This window comes from Carassius gibelio, chromosome B25, assembly GCF_023724105.1.
Source record: "Carassius gibelio isolate Cgi1373 ecotype wild population from Czech Republic chromosome B25, carGib1.2-hapl.c, whole genome shotgun sequence".
NCBI lineage: Eukaryota > Metazoa > Chordata > Actinopteri > Cypriniformes > Cyprinidae > Carassius > Carassius gibelio.
The window spans coordinates 21454420-21476823 of record NC_068420.1 but is presented as its reverse complement, the minus strand read 5'-3'; the positions used below and the strand labels follow the sequence as shown (position 1 = coordinate 21476823).

At 37.6% G+C, this 22404-nt stretch overlaps 1 protein-coding gene across 1 annotated transcript; it reads right to left on the bottom strand.

The window, feature by feature from the left end:
• Positions 1 to 12733: 12733 nt before the first annotated feature.
• On the bottom strand, positions 12734 to 18977 carry LOC128014343 (sal-like protein 1). The gene is made up of 3 exons (XM_052597843.1): positions 18622 to 18977; positions 14140 to 17450; positions 12734 to 14010 (listed from the first exon to the last, which is right to left on the bottom strand). The coding sequence occupies exons 1-3, from the start codon at positions 18662 to 18664 to the stop codon at positions 13621 to 13623; spliced, it is 3744 nt and encodes a 1247-aa protein (XP_052453803.1). The 5' UTR covers positions 18665 to 18977; the 3' UTR covers positions 12734 to 13620.
• Between the last annotated feature and the right edge of the window lie 3427 nt (positions 18978 to 22404).

Sequence of the window (22404 nt, the reverse complement as noted above, 5' to 3'; positions counted from 1 at the left end):
GGTGTGGACGCAGATATAGCCTCAATCAGTTATTCTTATCATTTTTGGTGTAAATGTCTTTGAAATCAAAACCTATTTTTAAAGTGTTATTGTAACACCACGTCTAAATCAGATGTGAGTGGCATGGTAAAAGCAAAAAAGATGTACTTGACACATGCTTCTTCAGACAACAGGACAAATTCAGACTCACTGCTGCGGAGCGAAGCCACAACCGTCTCAATGTTACAGTTATCATTCAGGTGTGTAGATCTCAGCGGAGAGCGAGAGAGAGAGAGGCTGAATGAGCGTCTGAAAGGCTCATCTCTGTATGGGACAAGGCCATCTCTGTGATCTCGGGCCCGTCTCATTCACACAGACATTAACACATGAAGCCCAGTCTGCTCAGAGAACAATGACATCAAGCCGGTTATTTTAATACACCCCATTGTGTCTGACGTGCCAGCCTGAGCCCTGGCATCTGTTTATTAGTTTTGATACATACATATTCTATTGTTGTCAGATATAAGTCTTGTTTTGTTGGTCCGGGGTGGTCCGGGGTCAGTGCAGACCAGCTGCGAGGTCTTAGAGCGCCTCGTTCAGAGCTTCACTGGAGATGCTGATCAGATGTGTCATCTTCATTATTCATCCTCAAGAATTGAGACATTTAGTGGTTTGTTTGTACAAACATGTATTTATTTACCCACCCATGTTTGTGCTGTTTTAGTATCACTGGTATACTATTATAGTTTTTGTAATATTTGGATTTTTTCATATTTATAATGTAATTTATTTTAATTAAAAATTTGGTATTTTTTTTTACTTTTTATTTGGCCCTAACTTTTTATTTTTTTTTTAACTATTTATTTTTAAATAAGTCTAGTTTTATAATGTTGTAATATAGTTTTAAGTTTGAGTTATTTTACTCATTCAGTGTACACTGATGTTTAGAGTATATTTTACAAGAAAGTCCTCATTCTTCAAAAAAAATAAAAAATAAATAAATAAATAAATAAATAAAGAACAATGTGTTACTTGCTGTTTCTCTGTGATTATTATTATTATTATTATTATTATTATTATTTTACATTTAAAGTAGTTTCTGAGTGAAAACTATACATTAGAAATGTTGCTTTGGCAATACCTGAAATAAAAGTAAAAGAAAAAAAATTGTGTGTGTATGTGTGTGTGTACATTATATATATATTATTTGTAGTATTTTTAAAAATGGTTTTAGTGTTTAAGGTGATAATATCAAGCATGTGTCCTGAGTTCATGGGCAGCTCAAAGCACTCAAAAGTCTCTTCAAGGTTAAATGAGTGTAAGACAACAGCTGAATTATGATCTCCTGAGCTGATATACGTGACTATCTGCCAATGTGTCACGGTGATAAGATTTCCTTCACGGCATTAATGAATTCTGATGCTTTGTTGCATTTACATGTGCTGTCGCTCCTGACATGGACATGCATGTCCCTGAAAGTAAATGGCTGCGTGCACATCGCTCCGACTTACGCAGCTCGCACAAAATATCACAGCTGGCTCGTTTTGGGTCACATGATTTATTGATTAGTATTTAGCTTCAAAAAATGACTAGAGGATGATGTATAGCGTTATCTGGCCATCAAAACACTATAAAGAGATGAATAGCCCTGAGATAAAGCTGTAAAGGGAAAGGGAAATAGATGAACATATATATGTTACCCACAGAGACTGATGAGAAGTGTATCAGCTGTAGATGTATGCTAAGAGACTTTGTGACTCTACAGCATGATCATAAAGAAAGTGTTATAACATTCCAGAGCTGCTCAGACTTTTACTTTCTCTCTTAACTCTTATACAGTTTAACAGGCTTTTTTTTTTTTGAACTGTACCTTTAAGACTTTTAAGGCGAATATTTAAATGTTATTGGCTAATCTCTCTGTGCAGGTGTCATGTTGAACACGTACACTTCTAGTTGTTCCCTTGCTCTTTCTTCATGAGGTTGTGTTCTTGGCTTGTTCCCGGCCCGTGTTTCCAAATTCTCCTTTCTGGAATAGCAAATATGCACATTTTGAAATAGCTGAGCTACTTTTGACACTGAAAAAAGTATCTAAGTAAAGCATCACTATTCTTGAACATAGACTTTAAAAAAGGCCCTGTATACCTACATTTTTGGAAAAGTACAAATTGAAATAGAGTTCACCGCAGTTTCCAGCTGAAATGAACATTATAGAGGCAGTAAAACACCAACAAATGTAATTCCCTTTCACACACATTATGATAACACAGCCATATTATTGACTTATTTTATGTGGTTATGCCAAAATACACTTTTACCATAGTGCATGATTTGTAAATGAATAAACTTTGACGATTACATTGATGTAGTAAACTTGCTCGGTAGCGCACCTGATACAGATGCAGCGTGATGGGGTACGAGTCCTGTAAAACACACAAAGAGCTCAAAGCTTCATAGAACCAAGCTAAAGCGGGACACTTTCTTCAGGAAATGGGTTTTGGTTCGGTTTGTATCATGGTTTTAGACTCAGTTTTAGTTCAGTTCAGTATGTGCTATGTTTAGGGGAAAATAGCTATACTGTCAAATAAAAATTAAGGAAATAAAAACAAATAATCAAACTACAAACATCAGCACAATTTTTTTAATACAATAGAGCAAAGATACAAAAAAAGTGCTTTTCAAGTTTTGTAGGCAGGTCAAACAAAAGTTATTAAGTACAGAAACTGAATAAAGTAATCAAATGTAAAATAACAGTGCATATTTGTCTGTATAAATTAAATATTAATCTTTATTAAAGTTACTCAAACAAGAGCAGTGACTGATTTCCTTGTTTTGCTGTTTGATTAAGTGCTGTCACTTTAAGAGAATGCATGGATCCAGTACACTGATGCTGTAATTTCAATTGACTAGGCAAAGCTGCCTAGCAAGATGTGTTTTGGCGTTAAATTAGTAGTGTTAGGATTTACTAACTGAAGAATTAGCACACCATTAGCATGGTCGCTGTAGATGAAGTGACCCCAACTAAGCAAGCCAGAGGCGACAGCGGCAAGGAACCGAAACTCCATCGGTGACAGAATGGAGAAAAAAACCTTGGGAGAAACCAGGCTCAGTTGGGGGTCAGTTCTCCTCTGACCAGACGAAACCAGTAGTTCAATTCCAGGCTGCAGCAAAGTCAGATTGTGCAGAAGAATCATCTGTTTCCTGGGGTCTTGTCCTGGTGGTCCTCTGAGACAAGGTCTTTACAGGGGATCTGTATCTGGGCTCTAGTTGTCCTGGTCTCCGCTGTCTTTCAGGGCAGTAGAGGTCCTTTCCAGGTGCTTGATCCACCATCTGGTCTGGATACGTACTGGATCCGGGTGACTGCAGTGACCCTCTGATCTGGAAACAGACTGGATCTGGTGGCTACGGTGACCTCAGAATAAAAGAGAAACAGACAAATATTAGCGTAGATGTCATTCTTCTAATGATGTAGCAAGTACGGTGTTATGTGAAGTGTTTCCGGTTCTGGTTTACCTAATTAATGCAGCCTAAAAATCCTTTAACGGATTTGGATATTAAAAGCATATTAGTATGTTATGTGTATGCCAGGTTAAAGAGATGGGTCTTTAATCTAGATTTAAACTGCAAGAGTGTGTCTGCCTCCCGAACAATGTTAGGTAGGTTATTCCAGAGTTTAGGCGCCAAATATGAAAAGGATCTGCCGCCCGCAGTTGATTTTGATATTCTAGGTATTATCAAATTGAGAACGTAGCGGACGTAGAGGAGTATAATGTAAAAGGAGATCATTCAAATACTGAGGTGCTAAACCATTCAGGGCTTTGTAAGTAATAAGCAATATTTTAAAATCTATACGATGTACTAGCCTATAACAGTCACTTGATTTTACTTACTGTAGAAGGAGTTTCCCTTTCAGATGCAAAATTAATGCGTACAGTGTAACGCTAATTTACACTGTTTAGTAAATCTGCCATTTTTTTCTTCTAGGACACTTACCAAGATGGACATTTTGAAATAACGTCTGAGTGAATTTGTCCATTGAAGCACAAAACTTGAAAGAGAATATGTCAGATTAGTGCACACACAAATCTTCTCTTCAAAATTAAGCAAATCACTCAAACATATTAAACTGCACGTAATTATAATTTTTATTCAATGTTATATTATTCTTCTTCATCTATCTGTTATGTTTTTCTTATAGATTTTATACTTTATACACTCACTCTTTATTGGTTGATTTGTTCTTTATAAAACTAAAAAAATCAATGCAATAGAATGATTTTCTATTCAGTTTAATGTACTTGATTGATATAGTTTGTGTACATTCTCAGACAGCAAGCAGTGTCGGCCCAGATCTGGCCCACATCTGGCACGCATGGATTTCACTACAACAGTAGTAATACACAATGCAATAATATGAAATATTAAGATTATGTATAAGGTTCAGGTTTGGAGATTCTGGTTTACTTAAGGCTGAGAATTGGCACCAATAATAAAACCTGTTTTGGCCCCGTTCAGGGCATGTTAATGGTGGTTATGGCCCATGCGTGGCCCTTGTCTTTAATCCAGTTCTGGGCCACTTAAGGGCCGTCATTCTTTGCACAACTTGGGCTGAGGGAAAAGTGATTGTGTGGCCTGGATCTGGGCCAGAAGACATTTGCTATGTAGGAAGTCGATCAGTGGGGTGGAGAAGGGTAGATACTGTTTAAAAAAAAATAAAAAATGATCAAGAACCGTTACACCCCTTGTTTTTATCTCACATTTGCTTTTGTTAACAATATCAGTAGAATTTAGGGCTGGGTTTATTATTAACGACATGCTATTTTTAATCACATTAGAGCTTTAAACCTTTAGCAGCACTCATGCACATTTCTATATGTAATAAAACATCGGCACATTCGTGTGCATCGGTTTTGAATAAAATTGAACGCGCTTTTAACGACACTTACATTGTCATTGTCTTTGAAAATGTCATGAGCAAGAAGCAGCGTAATGTCGTTTTGCTAAATGTCTTCATATAGGCCATTTTTATCTATGTGCCTGGGTTATTACTCTTCATTGTGATAGTTCAACGGAGCTGTAGCCATTTCGATTTAGACAGATGACGTAATTAAAATCAAGAGTAGTTGACCATTTGCCAAGCGTTCACAACCCATTCACATTCTTTACCTCGAAAGACAGGAACTAATGAGTGTACACTGTATTATCTGTTCAGTACAGTAGTTCACTGTGAGAAGCGTCCTGCTCTAGTGCACTGAGTCGTCACGTTTCCTTCCACAGCATTATTAGTTGTTTGGGTTTTCTGGGATTTAACTGAGAGCAGTGTGGGATGTCGAAAACCTACTGCTTCATGTTCAAGGCCTGCCTTCTCTCAGAGGAAAACCAACAGCTGGGTCACAACCTAAATTAATACCAGTTAGTTTGCATCATGATTGTATTTATTTATTTATTTTGGATACGGTGAATCCAGACATGTTGCTGTTGCATGCAAATATAGACCAAAACAAGTACGGATGTGGACGACTTCCTGTGTGGATGGTAGCGCTAGCAAACTTTCTGGCAAATGCAAATGAAGTACTCACAACTGTCTCATCCATGTTTTTTTTTTTTCATTTGTTGCAAATGAATGAATAACAGTGTTTGCTGACATGTTGTCAAGAGTTTCAATGTATTGATGAATAATATACAATAAGACTAGAAGCATCTATCGGAAAAGCATAGGTATATGTCAAATAGAAAATATGGAAATTTTGATTTCATGTTGACTTGAAATCCTCATAATCATAATATCGTTTTTTGGGGGGAAATTCAAGATTTATACTGTAGCTAAGTGAAACTGAAAGGCAGTCACACCAGCTTAGTGTGAACCAGTGTAAAAACCTAAGGATTTCTCCAGCACTGACTCGTCGCACACATGCCGGGGCATCGGCAGCCCTAGGCACTTTAAAATGCTTTATTAACATGTATAGAGGCAAATATCGTCTCTGTGAAGTGGAGGAGATCAGGTGTGCTGCGTATGATATGAGGCTGCCATGACAAGGCTTGATACTCATTCAGACAGGCAGGAGTCCCATCAGCCCCTGCAGCCAGGATCATCCACACATATATTATTGTCAATGCCAGGTACACTCTGAAAACTACAAGCACCTTTTGTCATAGAGACTTAAAAACCTGGACTGTCTCCCTTGGGCATGCTGATATGAGAATTAGTTTTTATTGATAAAAAATGCATCATTTTTTAAGGTTTTCTTGAACATATCTGGTAAAAATCATTTAGTTTTTTGTATTGTGGAACGCTGATGTCCTAAAACAATGGGCGCTGTTGACTAAGGCAACACAAAATATGCTTTTTCACGAGTTGGAATGCTGTGTTAAAATTGCCTGTCAAATTTTATTATCAGGAGATATGTGGTCATAATTCTGAGATATGTCTGGAGGAAGTATAGAGATGCATTGTCTTTGTCCTTGACCCCAGACTAAGGCAAAAAAGTAACAATAGACAGTAAACAGCATATTTAATTTGACGTGAATGATAGACGTACAGTCCATTTAATATGCTATGCTGCTGTGAAACACTGAAAATATGTAAAAAAAGAAAAATAAATAACGGATCCTTACAAACAAGCAAAAACACTTGGTTGTGAAAATATTATGCAAAAATAAAAAGTTTAAAAAAATAAAATTAAAGTGGAACTGTGGTGCAAATACATAGAATATGTATTCTGTGTCTCTGTCTGTCTATCTATCTATCTATCCATCCATCCATCCATCCATCTATCTATGTATCCCATCAAATGGGCAATAGAGCACGTGTCTCAACATTTTTCTGCTTAAATCCTTTCCTCCTCCATGTCATGCCTGTCAAGAAGCACTCAAACATCATCATTTCATTGACATATCTGCCCCGGCGCAGTTTGCCCCCTCCCAGGCTTCATGTCACCTCATGTGCCGCGGTTGTTTGGTGTTTTGTGATTCTAATGTGGCCTGCGCTGGAGAGGCACTGACCTGAGGTGATTATGATGCTGATGTGTGTGGATATAGATGCAGAGAGAGAGAAGAGTTCTGACAGATTCATGTCCATTTCAGCTGTCCACACTACAGGAGCTCTTCAGGCCCCTTTATATGATTCAGGAGGCACCTCTTAACGCAAGTGCCTGCCATACAGCACTTTGATCTTCTTGATGTGGAAATGATGCAGAAAGCATGACAGGGGGGTTATTTTCCACTGCAAAAAAAAATAAATAAATAAAATAAATAAATATATATTTTATCCAAAGCGACTTACAGATGAAGACAGTGGAAGCAATCAAAAACAACAAAAAGAGCAATGATATGTAAGTGCTATAACAAGTCTCAGTTAGGTTAACACAGTACACGTAGCATGGGATTTTAAATAATATAATAAAAAGAAAACAGATAGAATAAAAAAAGAATAGAGCAAGCCAGTTAGAGGTCTTTACACACACACACACACACATATATGATTGCATAATAAATGAAAAGAAAAATAGAATACAACAAGATTAGAAAGGTAGTTAGATTTTTTAAAGAATATAATTAGAATAGTGAGTGTTAAAGTTAGAGGGTCAAATGAAGATGGAAGAGATGTGTTTTAAGCCGATTCTTGAAGATGGCTAAGGACTCAGCTGCTCGGATTGAGTTGGGGAGGTCATTCCACCAGAAGGGAACATTTAATTTAAAAGTCCGTAAAAGTGACTTTGTGCTTCTTTGGGATGGCACAATCAAGCGACGTTCACTTGCAGAACGCAAGCTTCTAGAGGGCTCATAAGTCTGAGGTAACAAATTTAGGTAAATGGGTGCAGAGCCAGTGGTAGTTTTGTAGGCAAACATCAATGCCTTGAATTTAATGTGAGCAGCTATTGGAAGCCAGTGCAAATTGATAAACAGAGGTGTGAAGTGTATTCTTTTTGGCTCATTAAAAATTAATCTTGCTGCCGCGTTCTGAATTAATTGTAAAGGTTTGATAGAATCGGCTGGAAGACCTGCCAAGAGGGCATTGCAATAGTCCAGCCTGGACAGAACAAGAGCTTGAACAAGGAGTTGTGCAGCATGATCCCAAAGAAAGAACGGCCTGATCTTCTTGATCTTCTTGATGTTAAATAAAGCAAATCTGCAGGATCGGACAGTTTTAGCAATGTGGTCTGAGAAAGTCAGCTGATCATCAATCATAACTCCAAGGCTTCTAGCTGTTTTTGAAGGAGTTATGGTTGATGTGCCTAACTTGATGGTGAAACTGTGATGAAACGATGGGTTTGCTGGAATCAAAAGCAGTTCTGTCTTGGCAAGGTTGAGTTGAAGGTGATGGTCCTTCATCCAGGAAGAAATGTCTGTTAGACAAGCTGAGATGCGAATAGCAACCGTCGGATCATCAGGATGGTATGAGAGGTAGAGTTGAGTGTCATCAGCATAGTAGTGGTATGAAAAGCCATGTTTCTGAATGACAGAACCTAATGATGCCATGTAGACAGAGAAGAGAAGAGGTCCAAGAACTGAGCCCTGAGGCACCCCAGTAGTTAGATGTTGAGACTTGGACACCTCACCTCTCCAAGATACTTTGAAGGACCTATCTGATAGGTAAGACTCAAACCATTGAAGTGTGGTTCCTGAGATGCCATTTGCCAGTAGGGTTAACAGGAGGATCTGGTGGTTAACCGTGTCAAAAGCAGCGGACAGATCAAGCAGGGTAAGTACTGAAGATTTGGATTCTGCTACAGTTGTAGTGTTCCCTTATTCTCACAGAATTAGCAGAACTACTAATTATTACTATATAGTTATAGTTGTCATCTTTACTGTAAACAAGCCTAAGCATTTATTAATATTTTTGCTTTGTTTTCCAGTAAAGCATTTGTTTACTTTTATTTTTGTTTACTTTTGTTTTCCAGTATTCAAATCAAAATGAACATAAACAACAACAGCAACAACAAAAACCCAGTGGGGTATGAAGAATATATTTATTTTTAAAAATAGGTTGTAGTGTCTTGGAATGGATTATTAATAATAAATAACCTAATAAAAAGTGATTGAAATAAATACATAAACTATTATTTCAGATAGTTCTCAAGCAACGTTTGTCATCTTACAGTTTTTCAAAATATGGCCTCATAATTTTTGAGTAGCTCTGCCCACAGCAAAATGTAATTGGTCCAAAGTTGAATTCTGCAGACCAATAGTTATAGCATCAAATATAATTTAATAACAAACATTTTACTGCACTTTTTACTTGTGAACAAATGTTCTGAAAACATCTGCATCACGCACTATGATGCATACAATGCATAGCAGGGTAAATTAAGTGTTAATAACATATTTTAAATGTAAACACACATGATTTGTTTTACTTTGACAGGCAAAATAGCATAGCTATGCTAAATCTGACCAGCTATGAGAGCACCTAAATGAGCTCATAGCAGTGACACTTGGATGAGGGCAGCTAATTACAGGAACACAGACACAAAGAGGCATGAGGCCATTCATCACTGCAATACATCCACTCTCTCTGCATCACAACGCCGCTCATATCACACTTTATTAGGCCACAGGTGCACTGGCATTTACAAATGACTGCTGCCTATGGAAAACAGCACATTTGCCTATATTTCTGCATATATTTCTGGGGTTTGATTCAGTGTCAAGGAGAGCTGTTCTCCATATCTGTGGTATTCGCAGAGATTAATCAGATCACCACTATTTTATTCAGTTCACTGCTCTTTGACACAGCTATAAACACACATCATAGATCTTGAAGGAGCTGGAGAATGAAAACATGTTTAGACCATGTTTGAAATATCTTTAACCAATTGTTCAAGGTTAATGAGTTAACTCCAATAAAGAAGGTCATTTGAAACCTGTACAAAGCTGTTTTTGGACCCCACTGAACTACATGTTCATTTTGTGTGGATGTTCAACATGTGTGATATAGATGTGAATAAGATCTTATCATAATATAGAGAGTTGGGGTAAATTATTTTAAGTAACAACCTATAAAACTAACCGTAACACCCTAGCAACTACATAGTACTGTGACTCAGCTATATCTTGGTGCAAGGATTTCATGCTAGATATGAGCGATCACTTTTAACTCCGACATCAGACAGTAGTAACAATCACAACACCCTAGCAACCGGCTAACAACACCTTAGCAACCATCCAGAACACATTAATGGCCACCTGCCAGTGCTTTAAAGGGACAGTCCACTCAAACATTTTAAATGAACTCAGGCCATCCAAGATACGTTTGTTTCCTCATGATATTTGGAGAAATTTAGCATCACTTGCTCACCAGTGAATGGGTGCCGTCAGAGTGAGAGTCCAAAACGCTGATAAAAACATCACAATAATCCACAAGTAACCCACACCACTCCAGTCCATCAGTTAACATCTTGTGAAGTGAAACGCTGCAAACAAATGTGTCAATAAATCATTGCTTTCACTTCAAGAAAACAGTTTTAACAATTGTGAAAGTGGATTTATTATTATTATTTTTTTTTTTTTCACATGCAGAAGCATTATTATGCATTATGGACTCATATTTTAGCCAAAAGTTTAAAATCCGTTTTTGGCTGATGATGTGATGTTTTTATCTGCTGTTTGGACAAATGCACCCATTCACTGCATAGGATCCATTGATGATGCAAGTGACTATTATAGTACCACCATATTTGGGATACAGTCACCTCTGTGTGTCACAATCAAAAAATGGCAAACTCAGCGGTCCCGAGCGTGTTATTCTGTTATACAGCAGCACTGTGACTGACCCCGTGGTCATCAGAGCGTCCACACAGCGTTTATGATCAGATATGACCTGAGCCGTACGGATGCCTCACACAATGCCATCATCACGGTGTTATCAATAGCCGGGTTTGGGCTGGATATGTTTAAGCCCTGCTGGAGATCTGGCCGTTGCTCTGTTATTGAATATTTCCATTGTCAGGCCAACAAAAGTGTGATGATCGCAGGCAAAATGCTTACACAGGAAATTCTTTCTGTGCATTGTAAACAGTGGCTGATGTCAGCAGTTTTGAACAGAAATATGTGATGATTGGAAAAGCACTGCTTTGTTCCTCTGTGATGAGTTCTTAGAAAAAGGCTGTCCGGTCTGTGGACAGTTCGACGGCTCTTGTGTCATTCTCTGTTTTTCATGTCACTGTCCTTCCTTTAAAACATGGGAAAGGGTTACACATATTTTGCAACCTAATTCAGCAAAAAAAGCTCTAATACAGCAAGATTCAATCATAAGAATGGTGTGGTTCAATTTTTTGCCTTAAACACAATGCAGTCCCTTTGACATGTTTAAATATAAATTAAATGTAAATGAGTGTAGTACTACTTATATTTATTGCATGCTGCACTTCTTTTCAAAATGAAAAGATATAAGAATTAATATTTTGCATAAGGAAAACATAACCTATTTTTAGAGCCATTAAGATTTTTTTGTCATTTTAAAATCACATTACATTGTCTCTTTCAACACATAATATATATATATATATATATATATATATATATATATATATATATATATATATATATATATATATATATATATGTAAATCTTATTAAATTATATTTTTTCTTTTGATTTTCATTATTGTTATACAGATTTTTTTTTTTTTTTTACTAAATTTCAAATTAAAGTCTTATACTTTCTTTTGATATTGGGGTAAAATATGACCTGGACATGCTTGCAGATGACAGGTTTTGTGAGTTTCTAGTTACTGATAATTGTCACGATTCTGTTTAGTTTCATCATTTAGTTGTGTTTTCATGAACTTGGTTTTCTTCAGTCACATGTCTTTTTGTTCAGTTTTCCCGCCATTCTTTAGTTGTCATGGTAATTCATTTAATTTACTCAGGTGTTCATCATTATGGCCCTATTTGTCTTGCATTTAAGTTGTTGCTGCGTGATCTTTCATTTGTCTGGCATTGTCTGTGTAATACACAGCTGTCTCGCGGTTTGGCATTCTGTGGATTTATTTAATAAACCTTGTTTAATTTTCACCATTGTCTTCATCCTAGGAATATTCGTGACAATAATATGAACTGTTTAGCCAAGCAATGGTCCATACATTAAGTGAAATAATTCCACATTGCCACTTTCATTTTAGGAAGAAGTCAAGCCGCCATTTTGGCAGCATCCATGTCCCTGGGAGATCTGGGGGTGTAAAACATCAGCTGAACCCCAGTCACCCGTCAGGTCTTTACCCACCTGCTCACACCTCCAGTGCCTCCCATCTGTTTGAATCAGATAAGTATCTGGAGAGCTCTAGACTCCCTTGAGCTTCATTCTAGCCGATTGCTCATTTTATAATGCTAATGGTGGCAGGCGGATGGTGTTGGGTTCCCGTCAGCTGGTCTCTGGTGCGCTGGGAAGAGTGTCTAATAGACTTTGACAGTTAAAAGGGCAGATCTTATTCACCGAGGGATTTGGTATGTAGTATTATTGTGGAAATTCAGTGGACATATTACTCAACAGATCTCAAAGTTTTTGGTTACACAGTATGTGTCACTATTGAGGAATAGAACTTTAATAATAACCAGTAATAATAACCACAATATTCGCAATTTGCAAACAAATGCTAAAACATTGCTGGCCATCTGTCCGTGTGGTTTACAGACATGAGGTAGAGCTGATGAGTCGTATCTGCTTGATGAATGGCCTCTATTATTTTGGTTGTAGAAGGATCATCTTCCACTGGCAAAGATCATTGCGTATTAACACAATGTGTTATTATTGGTAAGTTTATTGAAATGTAAATGCAGAGGACAAGGTGACCTAGATTTTTTATCAGTAGAGAAAGGACATGAATTCTGCTTGTGTGGAAGTAGGGAAAGACTAATTTCTTAGTTAAAGGTGAATCAATGAAAGAGGAGACTTGCTTGAAGGTATACACACTCACATGGTATGACTTCGAGTAAAATTACAAAAGCACACTCCTTTGAAATGAAATGATTCATGCTTTGTATAAGCCAAAATGCAAAGACAGTTGAAATGGAAAATGGCTTTGAGAACTTATGCAGTTGCCATAATATACAAGACATGATGCCACAACATAAAATAAGGTCATACATAACAGTTCCTCCAATGTAACAGTATACAAGTAGAGAGTATTTTTTAAAGGGTATAAATAAATAGTTTGAGCAAGGTTTAGTGTTTACATTTACAATCTAAATACTGTACGTATGAAAGAACACATAATCCAAGCACAAAATATAATATTGAGAAACACTGACTGATAAGTAGTTTCTGATAAGAAATAGGGATTCATTTATCCATTAAATAAAACAAATGTACCTCATTACAAATCCTATAACGAGTTTAGCAAATGTACTGGATAAATACCTTCAGTTAATAACAATAAAAATACTTAATTGTAAAATAAAAGATAATAGCTGCATATTAAGAATACTTAGAATGTTCCTCTGCAAAGCAACAAAATGCATCAAATTAATTTATAAAATACAATCAACACTATTTCAGTTGTGAATATCTGTCCTAACTAAGAAACAATAGAATTTGTCTTAATGTCACTTACATAGGGTACACGTACAAAAATGCTAAAAGAATCAACATGCATATGAAATTGCATCACATTTGGATGTACAGGTTTGCACCCTGAAAGACAAAAATCAATTTGTCGCTGTTGTTTTATTGTCTTCTACCAACTGTCGGAAATGAAAGGTTGCAACATTTTCGCTCAATCTCTCAAGCCAAGGTAAAGCTCTGTTGAGTTGCAATTTTTCTATGTTTTCCAGTTGCCCAGCAGAAATCGACAGGTGAGGTAGCACACCATTTTGAATTACAGGTGTTTCATTTGTCCTTGCACCCAAACCACTTGCGAGAGAGGTATATTGGCTCCAGAGGCCCAAGGAATTTCCGTTATGCACTTTACCCACAACATCTTTTGAGGAAGATTCCTGAAATTGCTCGGAATTGGATCTAAGGAATGGACCATCAACAGAAAGCCTGCGACCTCGTCTGGCTGGAGAACTGCTCCACATGTGAGTTCCCATATGAACCTAGATAGAAAACAAGATGCAAAATGCAAGTAGGTAATTGCATTGAGGCTATGAGGTATCTGGAATGCTACAACTGAATCTATACAAAAAAAGTGACTGAACATCTTTAACATCTTTCAACTGATGTACCTTCAAATTTCCTTTAGTGGTAAATGCACGTCCACATATGTTGCAGGCAAAGGGTTTCTCACCAGTGTGGGTTCTTTCATGAATTTGCAGCGCACTCGAAGAAGAGAAGGTCTTCCCACAAATGTGACAGAAGTGCTGTTTAGCTGTTCGCCGAAGTGGTGTTGCTGTTAATTTTGGTGTAGAAAGTATAGGTAATGTGGACGCTGTTGAGCTTAATATACCTGTGTGTGAATCTTTAGGATCTTTTTTGATGAGCCCATTGTGGTCAATCCTTTTTGAAGGATTAACTGGTTCCATGGAGGGTAGAAACTGGTTTGTTGGGAAAATCAGGATCTGATTTGCTGGCTGAATCAATTGTGAAGGTAACTCTTGCATCTGGTGGGTAAGCATGTGCTGTTTTAGGTTACCTTTGGTTGAGAACCCTCTGTTGCATGAAGTGCAGATGAATGGGCGCTCTTTGGTGTGACTGCGATAATGAATATCCAGAGCACTTTGACAGGCAAATGTCTTGTTGCATATATCACAAACATTGCTTTTTTGGGATCCATGCTCATTAAATGGAAAAATCATAGTCAAGCTATCTTTTTGTGTATCTCCCAATGTTCCATCAAGTAATCTAGACACTGTAAGATTTGACTGTAGGCTTGAGGTGTTTGATTCAGCAGATTTCAAATTTCTGTCCATTGTGGTGTATCCTTGCTTTTCATAAGCAGAGCCATTGGGGGAAGTAGGGTTCCAGGAGGGTGTCAACTCAGTGATGGAGGAAATCCTTTTCCTTACACTCTCATTGTCACCATCTAGTGAAGATAATCTCAGGGTTGAGCAGTCTCCATCCATTGATCCATTCCCCAAAGTCAATTTATCGACATTTAACAAAGTTTCCACATTCGAAACTGCAATCTGACTCTCTGACCCAGTTGCTCTGGCGAACTCAGAAGAAGCAGGGGAAGAGCATAGGCTGTCCGATAAAGAGGCTGGGTATTTTGAATCGGATTCACCTTCCATAACATCCATGTTCTCACTGGACAAGGTATCCTCTCCCAAGGTCATACCATCTACAGAGTCAGCATCCTGATCCATGGGTTCTCCACAGCTATCGTGCAATGGGACATTAGGAATGTGACCACCCATATGCATGTGGATATGCTGCTGTAGAACCATTGCATTTGTAAACTTTTCTTGACATATTGGGCATGAATGATGTATTCTAAGAGGTGTCATGGAACGATGGATGCTGTAGTGTGTCTTGAGATTGCCCTTGGTTGTAAACGCCCGTCCACACACTCTGCATTTGAATGGCCTTTCTCCGGTATGGGTGCGGTAATGCATTTTAAGGGCACTTTGACAGCTAAGAACCCGATGGCAGATTCCACACTCATTGGGGTCAGAAGACTTCTTGTCAATGTTCTCCACTAACTGCTCCAGCTTTGAAGTCTCAGATGCCCCAGGAGGATTTGGAAGACTTCCAAAAAGAAATCTTGGCTCTGATTTTAGCTTGGTTATTAAGGTTGTATTGTCCAAGGTATTAATAGCAATGTCGTCTCTTGAACCCTCCCATGAGGAGCTTAGTAAGTTAGCAACACTCAAGGGTTGTGTAACCTCTTGTAATTTCTCATTTGAAATTAAAGGAAGGCTACAACCAAATCCCTCTTGATGTCCATTACTTCTCTCAGACACCTCACTGACAACAGGACTATGTTTAGTTATTGATATCCCTTCCTCCTCTTTTTTAATGATGGGTAAAAGACTTGGAAAAGATGATGGCAGCCTAAAGCCAAGTGAGCTACCCACTAAAGGTTTACTATCCAACCAGGTAAGAGCAGGCTTCTCAGGAGGCAGAGACATGCCATATGGGATACCTGTGCTGGTTGGGACATTATCTAAATGCTCTGGAACCGGATAAGGATTCATTAGTATGTTAGGATACTTCTCCTTGTGACGTTGGAAGTGGACTTTGAGATTCCCACGGGTGGAAAACCGACTTCCACATATGTTACATTTGTAGGGTCGCTCCCCAGTGTGAGAACGCAGGTGTATTTGCAAAGCACTATCACTTCCAAATACTTTGGCACAGAACTTGCATTTGTGCTTGAATATACAGTCTTCAGATGGTCTCTTGTGTTCACATACACTCACATTGAGGGGTTTGGCTTTCCTATGCTGGGCTAGGGCAGTCAAAGCATTCAGGTCCTCCACAATTGCACCAATACTAGGCAATGAGTTTTCAGAAATATTAAAGACGTTTGGTTTATGGGGCAATTCAAGTTTGTTTAGAATCACATCTGTAATTGAAGTAGGAGCTTGTGCAGGATTTTTTAAATGAGCTGTGCCATCAGCTGTATCACTGACTGTGTTGTCATTCAATGACTGATTACTACACAGATCACTACCAACCTTGGATTGGTTGCCTCTGTTTTCATCACTCATTTGGAAGTTTCCTTTATCACCCTTCAAGCCATCTTGGTTGTTTTGTGAAATAACATGTTCATACGGTTTAACATTAGCAGCTAGGTTTTCTACTAGCCCAGCAGCTGCTGTGAGTTGTTCAGAGAGGTGTGAGCTAAGTTTTATCAGTGAACTGGCTTGAGACAGACCATTGTAGGTATTTGTGGCCACAGGTGTATCAGAATTTTGGGTTGCTAATAGCATTATTTGGCATCGAATTTCTTCAATTAGTTTTAACTGCTGCTCCTGCTGTTCCTGCAGTGTTAACAGCTGCTCAATCAAACCAGAGGCGGCCATTTTGCTGTCACTAGCGTTTCTGCAACTTGTCTTTAGATTTAAACTTGTTTCATGTGAGAACTGAGCAACAGCGACTTTGGTGTTTTCTAGGTTCTCAATGAAGACATTGCTATTAATGGCTGATAATTTACATAACTCAAGTAAGGTATTCTCTTGAGGTAGTACAGTTGAGAATTCTAAGCTGAAGCCATCAGCATATTGATGTTTTTCGTTACCGTGATATAAATAAGACGTTTTGCCAGTGTCATGACTGCTGTTTTTAAAAGTGTGTACGTATTTGTCAGCTTCCACTGATATTCCATCATCACAAAAGTCACAAGGTTCTTCTGTAGGTTCATTACTTGTCAATCCATCCGAATTCTCCTCATTGTTGAAGAATGGTGAATTAATTTTGAGACCAGAAGGTGGAGAATCTAGGCTTTCGTTTTCACGTACTATTACCACTAATTGCTCTTTTGAACAGTCTTTCTGATGTTGGTATAGGTCTGTTGTACTGGAAAATTCAGCGCAGCATTGTTCACAGATATAGAGATCGCAGTTTGGAGTGGGGTCATTCTCCATTGTGTGATCTGAATTTCAAGAAGAAGAAAAAAGATACACAGTTTTTATATAAGATCATATTAGATAGCATTTCAGTGTAAAAGACAACACAGTATTATTATCAAGTTAGATGTAATACAATTCATGACATAGTGAGAAAATATAATTCTTATTATAAAATTACTTCTATTGAGTATTAAGCAAAATCTCTTTACATTTTACAATTACTTTATGGTATTTTCAAACTGATCTCAAATTATGTAAAAAGAACAGTTTTGTGCATATCTAGGATATCCTATGATTGACAAGGTTTTGATACAACCCCCCCCCCCCCACCAAAAAATAAAAAAAAATAAAGCAGATAATGTAAAGTTTAACAATATGAATTATTAATTAATAGTGTACAATAAGGTCTGTTTTTCCAATATACTTTACACCAATGGATTTTTATTAATTAATTAATTTTATTAATGGGCAACAGGGTTGTTAGCAACAGAGTTGCAGATTAAACTAGCCTAAATTAAACTAGCCCCACTTAGTAGGGACTAGCTAGTTTGCGACACAATATTATTTTATAAATGTTGATACATTTTTATTTCCCATTAATTCAAGAAAAATAAGAGATTATTTGAAAATTTCTAAAGACTTTGGTAATGGATTTAAATGACTGACGAAAGTAACACTTTTTGTAGAAAAAATTAGGAATTCAAAATGAGAACTTACTTGTTTTCCCACCATGTACGTAAAATGACAAATTTCCTCGGTGTCACAATTTTAATGGAATGCTATTTATTTTTATTTTTTGTAATATGGTGAAATTCATGCAATAACACAACTTTTGATATTTAGATAATGACTATACATATATATATATATATATATATATATATATATATATATATATATATATATACATTAAATTTATTGTTACAACTATTTCTAAGTGCCATAACTTCCCTTGGTATTAGGCAGTAGATTAAGTTGTTGTAACAATGACACTTTGAAGGCAACGCTCAGAATACTAGAGAGAGAGAGAGAGAGAGAGAGAGAGAGAGGGGAAATAGTTGTAGTAGTTGTATGTATTAAAATTCGTGGATAAGAAAGAAATGTTACACACATTCCGTGCTTTTTTCTATATTATATTTGCGCGCTTTGATCAAACATCAGCATGCTATTTTCAAAAAGTGATAGAAAACTTACCGATGAGAACATAATGTGGCTTAGCCTGTTTCCTCCGGGACATGCTGGAATAAAGCTGTTTTTCTCCCTAAAGAATCCACAAGTGTCCCAATCAAAATGAATCAGTGTCCAACCAAAAGCATCCTGGTCAATGAGCCCCGGTCTGGGTGATCCTACCGCGGGACTGTTTACATTTTCATCATAACTGAGAAATAAAGTTCGCAGGAATGAAGATGCGATTATCTCAAAGGAATGTGCTAATCGCAGTGATGTCAGCAAAGAATAATTAAATAAGTTATAAGCGAAAGCCGTTCATACATCACCGCACTGTCGATCACAATATCCAAATTAAACACTCCCACAACTCAAAACATGACAACTCCAAGACCGCAAATCCATGAGGAAATTCTTTGACAGCGTTGTGCGCGCTCAGCTCCGCCCTTCAATATTCCTATTGGCCAAAGCGGTTCACGGCCACGCCCATCAGCGATCCTATTGGTCAGTGTGCTTCAGATAGGCGTAGACTGTTCTCAATAAAGCGTGTATGAGAGCATGAATCAGTGGCTAGTAATGTAAAGGATTATTGTTTCACCAGCAGCAACACAAAACCACAGTGATGTATCCTAGTCACATTTTATGATATAGCTATCTTTCATTAATTAGACATTTTCAAACATCACCATGCTAAACATAAAAATAGTTAATTAACCATACAGCAGCAAACATTAATTCCAATGTATATTAACTAATCATCCCTTAAACATTAAACTATATAATGAAATTATGACCGTCATGGAATTTATAATAAAGTTATACCTATAGTTTTGCAGTAAAGAGTATTTATACAGAGTGGGCGTAGTTACGAAATGCTAAATGTCCAGGAAAATCGGTCTTTTGAAATATTCAATTCAACTGTAAACTTTTTGCCAACGTTACAAAAGGTAACAAAAGATTACCATAACCCAGTCATCATGTACTCCATCGTGTCATACAAATCCAAAGATTTGCACGTTTTGCATGAAATTCGTTAATGAACAGGACGCAGAATCACAATAAAAAGTGTTGTTGTCTACAAGACTCGTGCACTATGACTTCTGAAGACATTCGTCAACTTTGTGTGAGAAGTAGACCGAAATTCAGGTCATTATTCATTGTTAGACCCCCCCCAGTGAGCCTTTAACCACTGCGAACCGACAGATGAGTCAGTGAGCCGAACCTTAGAATCGGTTCAGTTCGTGAACGAATCATTTTAAACTCGTATCTTTTAATAAATAACAATCGACGTTTGTCTTTCCCAAAGCTCAAAGCCCCCCTTTCTTTATGAACGCAAAACAGTCTTACACGGAATCATTGAATAAAATCTGAAGAAAGTCATACTGTTTGAATAAAATGACATCTTAACCATAAATACACAGTAAACAGTAAATAGTGACAGCTTTAACTGGCACTTAAATAGCCTCGATATTAATGAATATAATAATAATAAATCGTACATTTATTTTTTTAAAGATTAATTGCTACGTGCTTTATTAAACTCACTTCAGGTTTCTGTTCTGTTTACAAGTAAATGGTCTTAGATGGCCTTTTCTGTTAAAAAAAGTAAAAATAAAATCTGAACAAAATAAAAAGGGAAATTATATCATTCATAATTCAGTGCTGCTTAGCTAGTCTGCATTACAAACTATTTTTAGCATACTGTGACTTCAGTTGGCAACATAAACACACATTCATTATTTCCAGCCCACTTTTGATTCACTCATTCACCTCTAAAACTGCACACACACACACACACACACACACTCGACCCTTAAAGTTGTGTTTGCACAGCATCCAGTACAAGTCATTATAATCAAATGCATTAATAGATGATGAGCCACACTGAGCCCTAATGATATATTTTGCATGGTTGTCTGTTTTCAAAAAACAGGATTTGATCAAATGCCACTGTGATGTAAACAAGTTATTTTTACCTGTCGCTTCTTCTCTGCAGCTTGTGTTTCTGTGAACAATGAAGTGTTGACCTGAGCCAGTTACCTTACACATGAGGAATTCTGCTCTGCTCTTTGATGGCGCGTGAACATGACTATTACTGTCCACCTGATCTTTTGATTCATGGTTCTTCCGTGCGGCGCACAAATACATAAATACATATGTCATGTTGGTTTTGTGTGAACAGGAGCACACCAGGTGCTCATACTGCACTCATATGAGTCATGTTTTACAGTCATTAGATATGAAGGGCTGTGCGGGAGCGCTATTATCTGTGGCCTAAGGTCCTTAGCAACAGACTTGATATGGACAAATGACACCTCCACTTCCTAAAAACACAAACACAGCGTGCCAGCACTGTCTGACACCAATATCTTCACACTATATGTGCATAATTATCCACCCTGACTTCCTGTTAGGGAATATTTTGCCACAGCCACTTTTACACATCATTTTGTGTTTTCTGGTTGAACTGTTGTTGTGGACCTTTATGCTTCGTGTCTATTGCAGTATTCCTCCATACTGCAACTTCGTTTTCAATAAGATTCCAAGACATCCTACAATGCACTCTAACGCAATCAACTCAATCCTGCTCATTGTCTGCTGTTAAAAGCAAAATTGCAGAATGTAGGTCAAGAGAAACTAGTAATGCATTAATAATGCATTGTATATCATTTATGGTCATATATATCTCCTACTCACTCCAAACTGTTTTGTTTGGAAATGATATACTTGATGCAATATTCTGAAGGAGGTGTTTACAGGTAACAAACTTTTGAATGATACAGTCAAGTCAAGTCACCTTTATTTATATAGCACTTTTTACAATACAGATTGTGTCAACGCAACTGAACAGCATTACCTAGGAAAACAGTCAATAATGCAAAATGTAAAATAGTAAACATTAATTTTTCGGTTAAAGGCAGTTCTTCATTGAATTCAGTGATGTCATCATCATCCAGCTTAGTTCAGTTTAAATAATATCTGTGCAATCAAGTCAATGATATCGCTGTAGATGAAGTGACCCCAACTAAGCAAGCCAGAGGCGACAGCGGCAAGGAACCGAAACTCCATCGGTGACAGAATGGAGAAAAAAACCTTGGGAGAAACCAGGCTCAGTTGGGGGGCCAGTTCTCCTCTGACCAGACGAAACCAGTAGTTCAATTCCAGGCTGCAGCAAAGTCAGATTGTGCAGAAGAATCATCTGTTTCCTGTGGTCTTGTCCTGGTGCTCCTCTGAGACAAGGTCTTTACAGGGGATCTGTATCTGGGCTCTAGTTGTCCTGGTCTCCGCTGTCTTTCAGGGATGTAGAGGTCCTTTCTAGGTGCTGATCCACCATCTGGTCTGGATACGTACTGGATCCGGGCGACTGCAGTGACCCTCTGATCTGGACACAGACTGGATCTGGTGGCCACGGTGACCTCGGAACAAGAGAGAAACAGACTAATATTAGCGTAGATGCCATTCTTCTAATGATGTAGCAAGTACATCGGGTGTTATGTGAAGTATTTCCGGTTCCGGTTTACCTAATTAATGCAGCCTAAAAATCCTTTAACGGATTTGGATATTAAAAGCATATTAGTATGTTATGTGTATGCCAAGTTAAAGAGATGGGTCTTTAATCTAGATTTAAACTGCAAGAGTGTGTCTGCCTCCCGAACAATGTTAGGTAGGTTATTCCAGAGTTTAGGCGCCAAATAGGAAAAGGATCTGCCGCCCGCAGTTGATTTTGATATTCTAGGTATTATCAAATTGCCTGAGTTTTGAGAACGTAGCAGACGTAGAGGAGTATAATGTAAAAGGAGCTCATTCAAA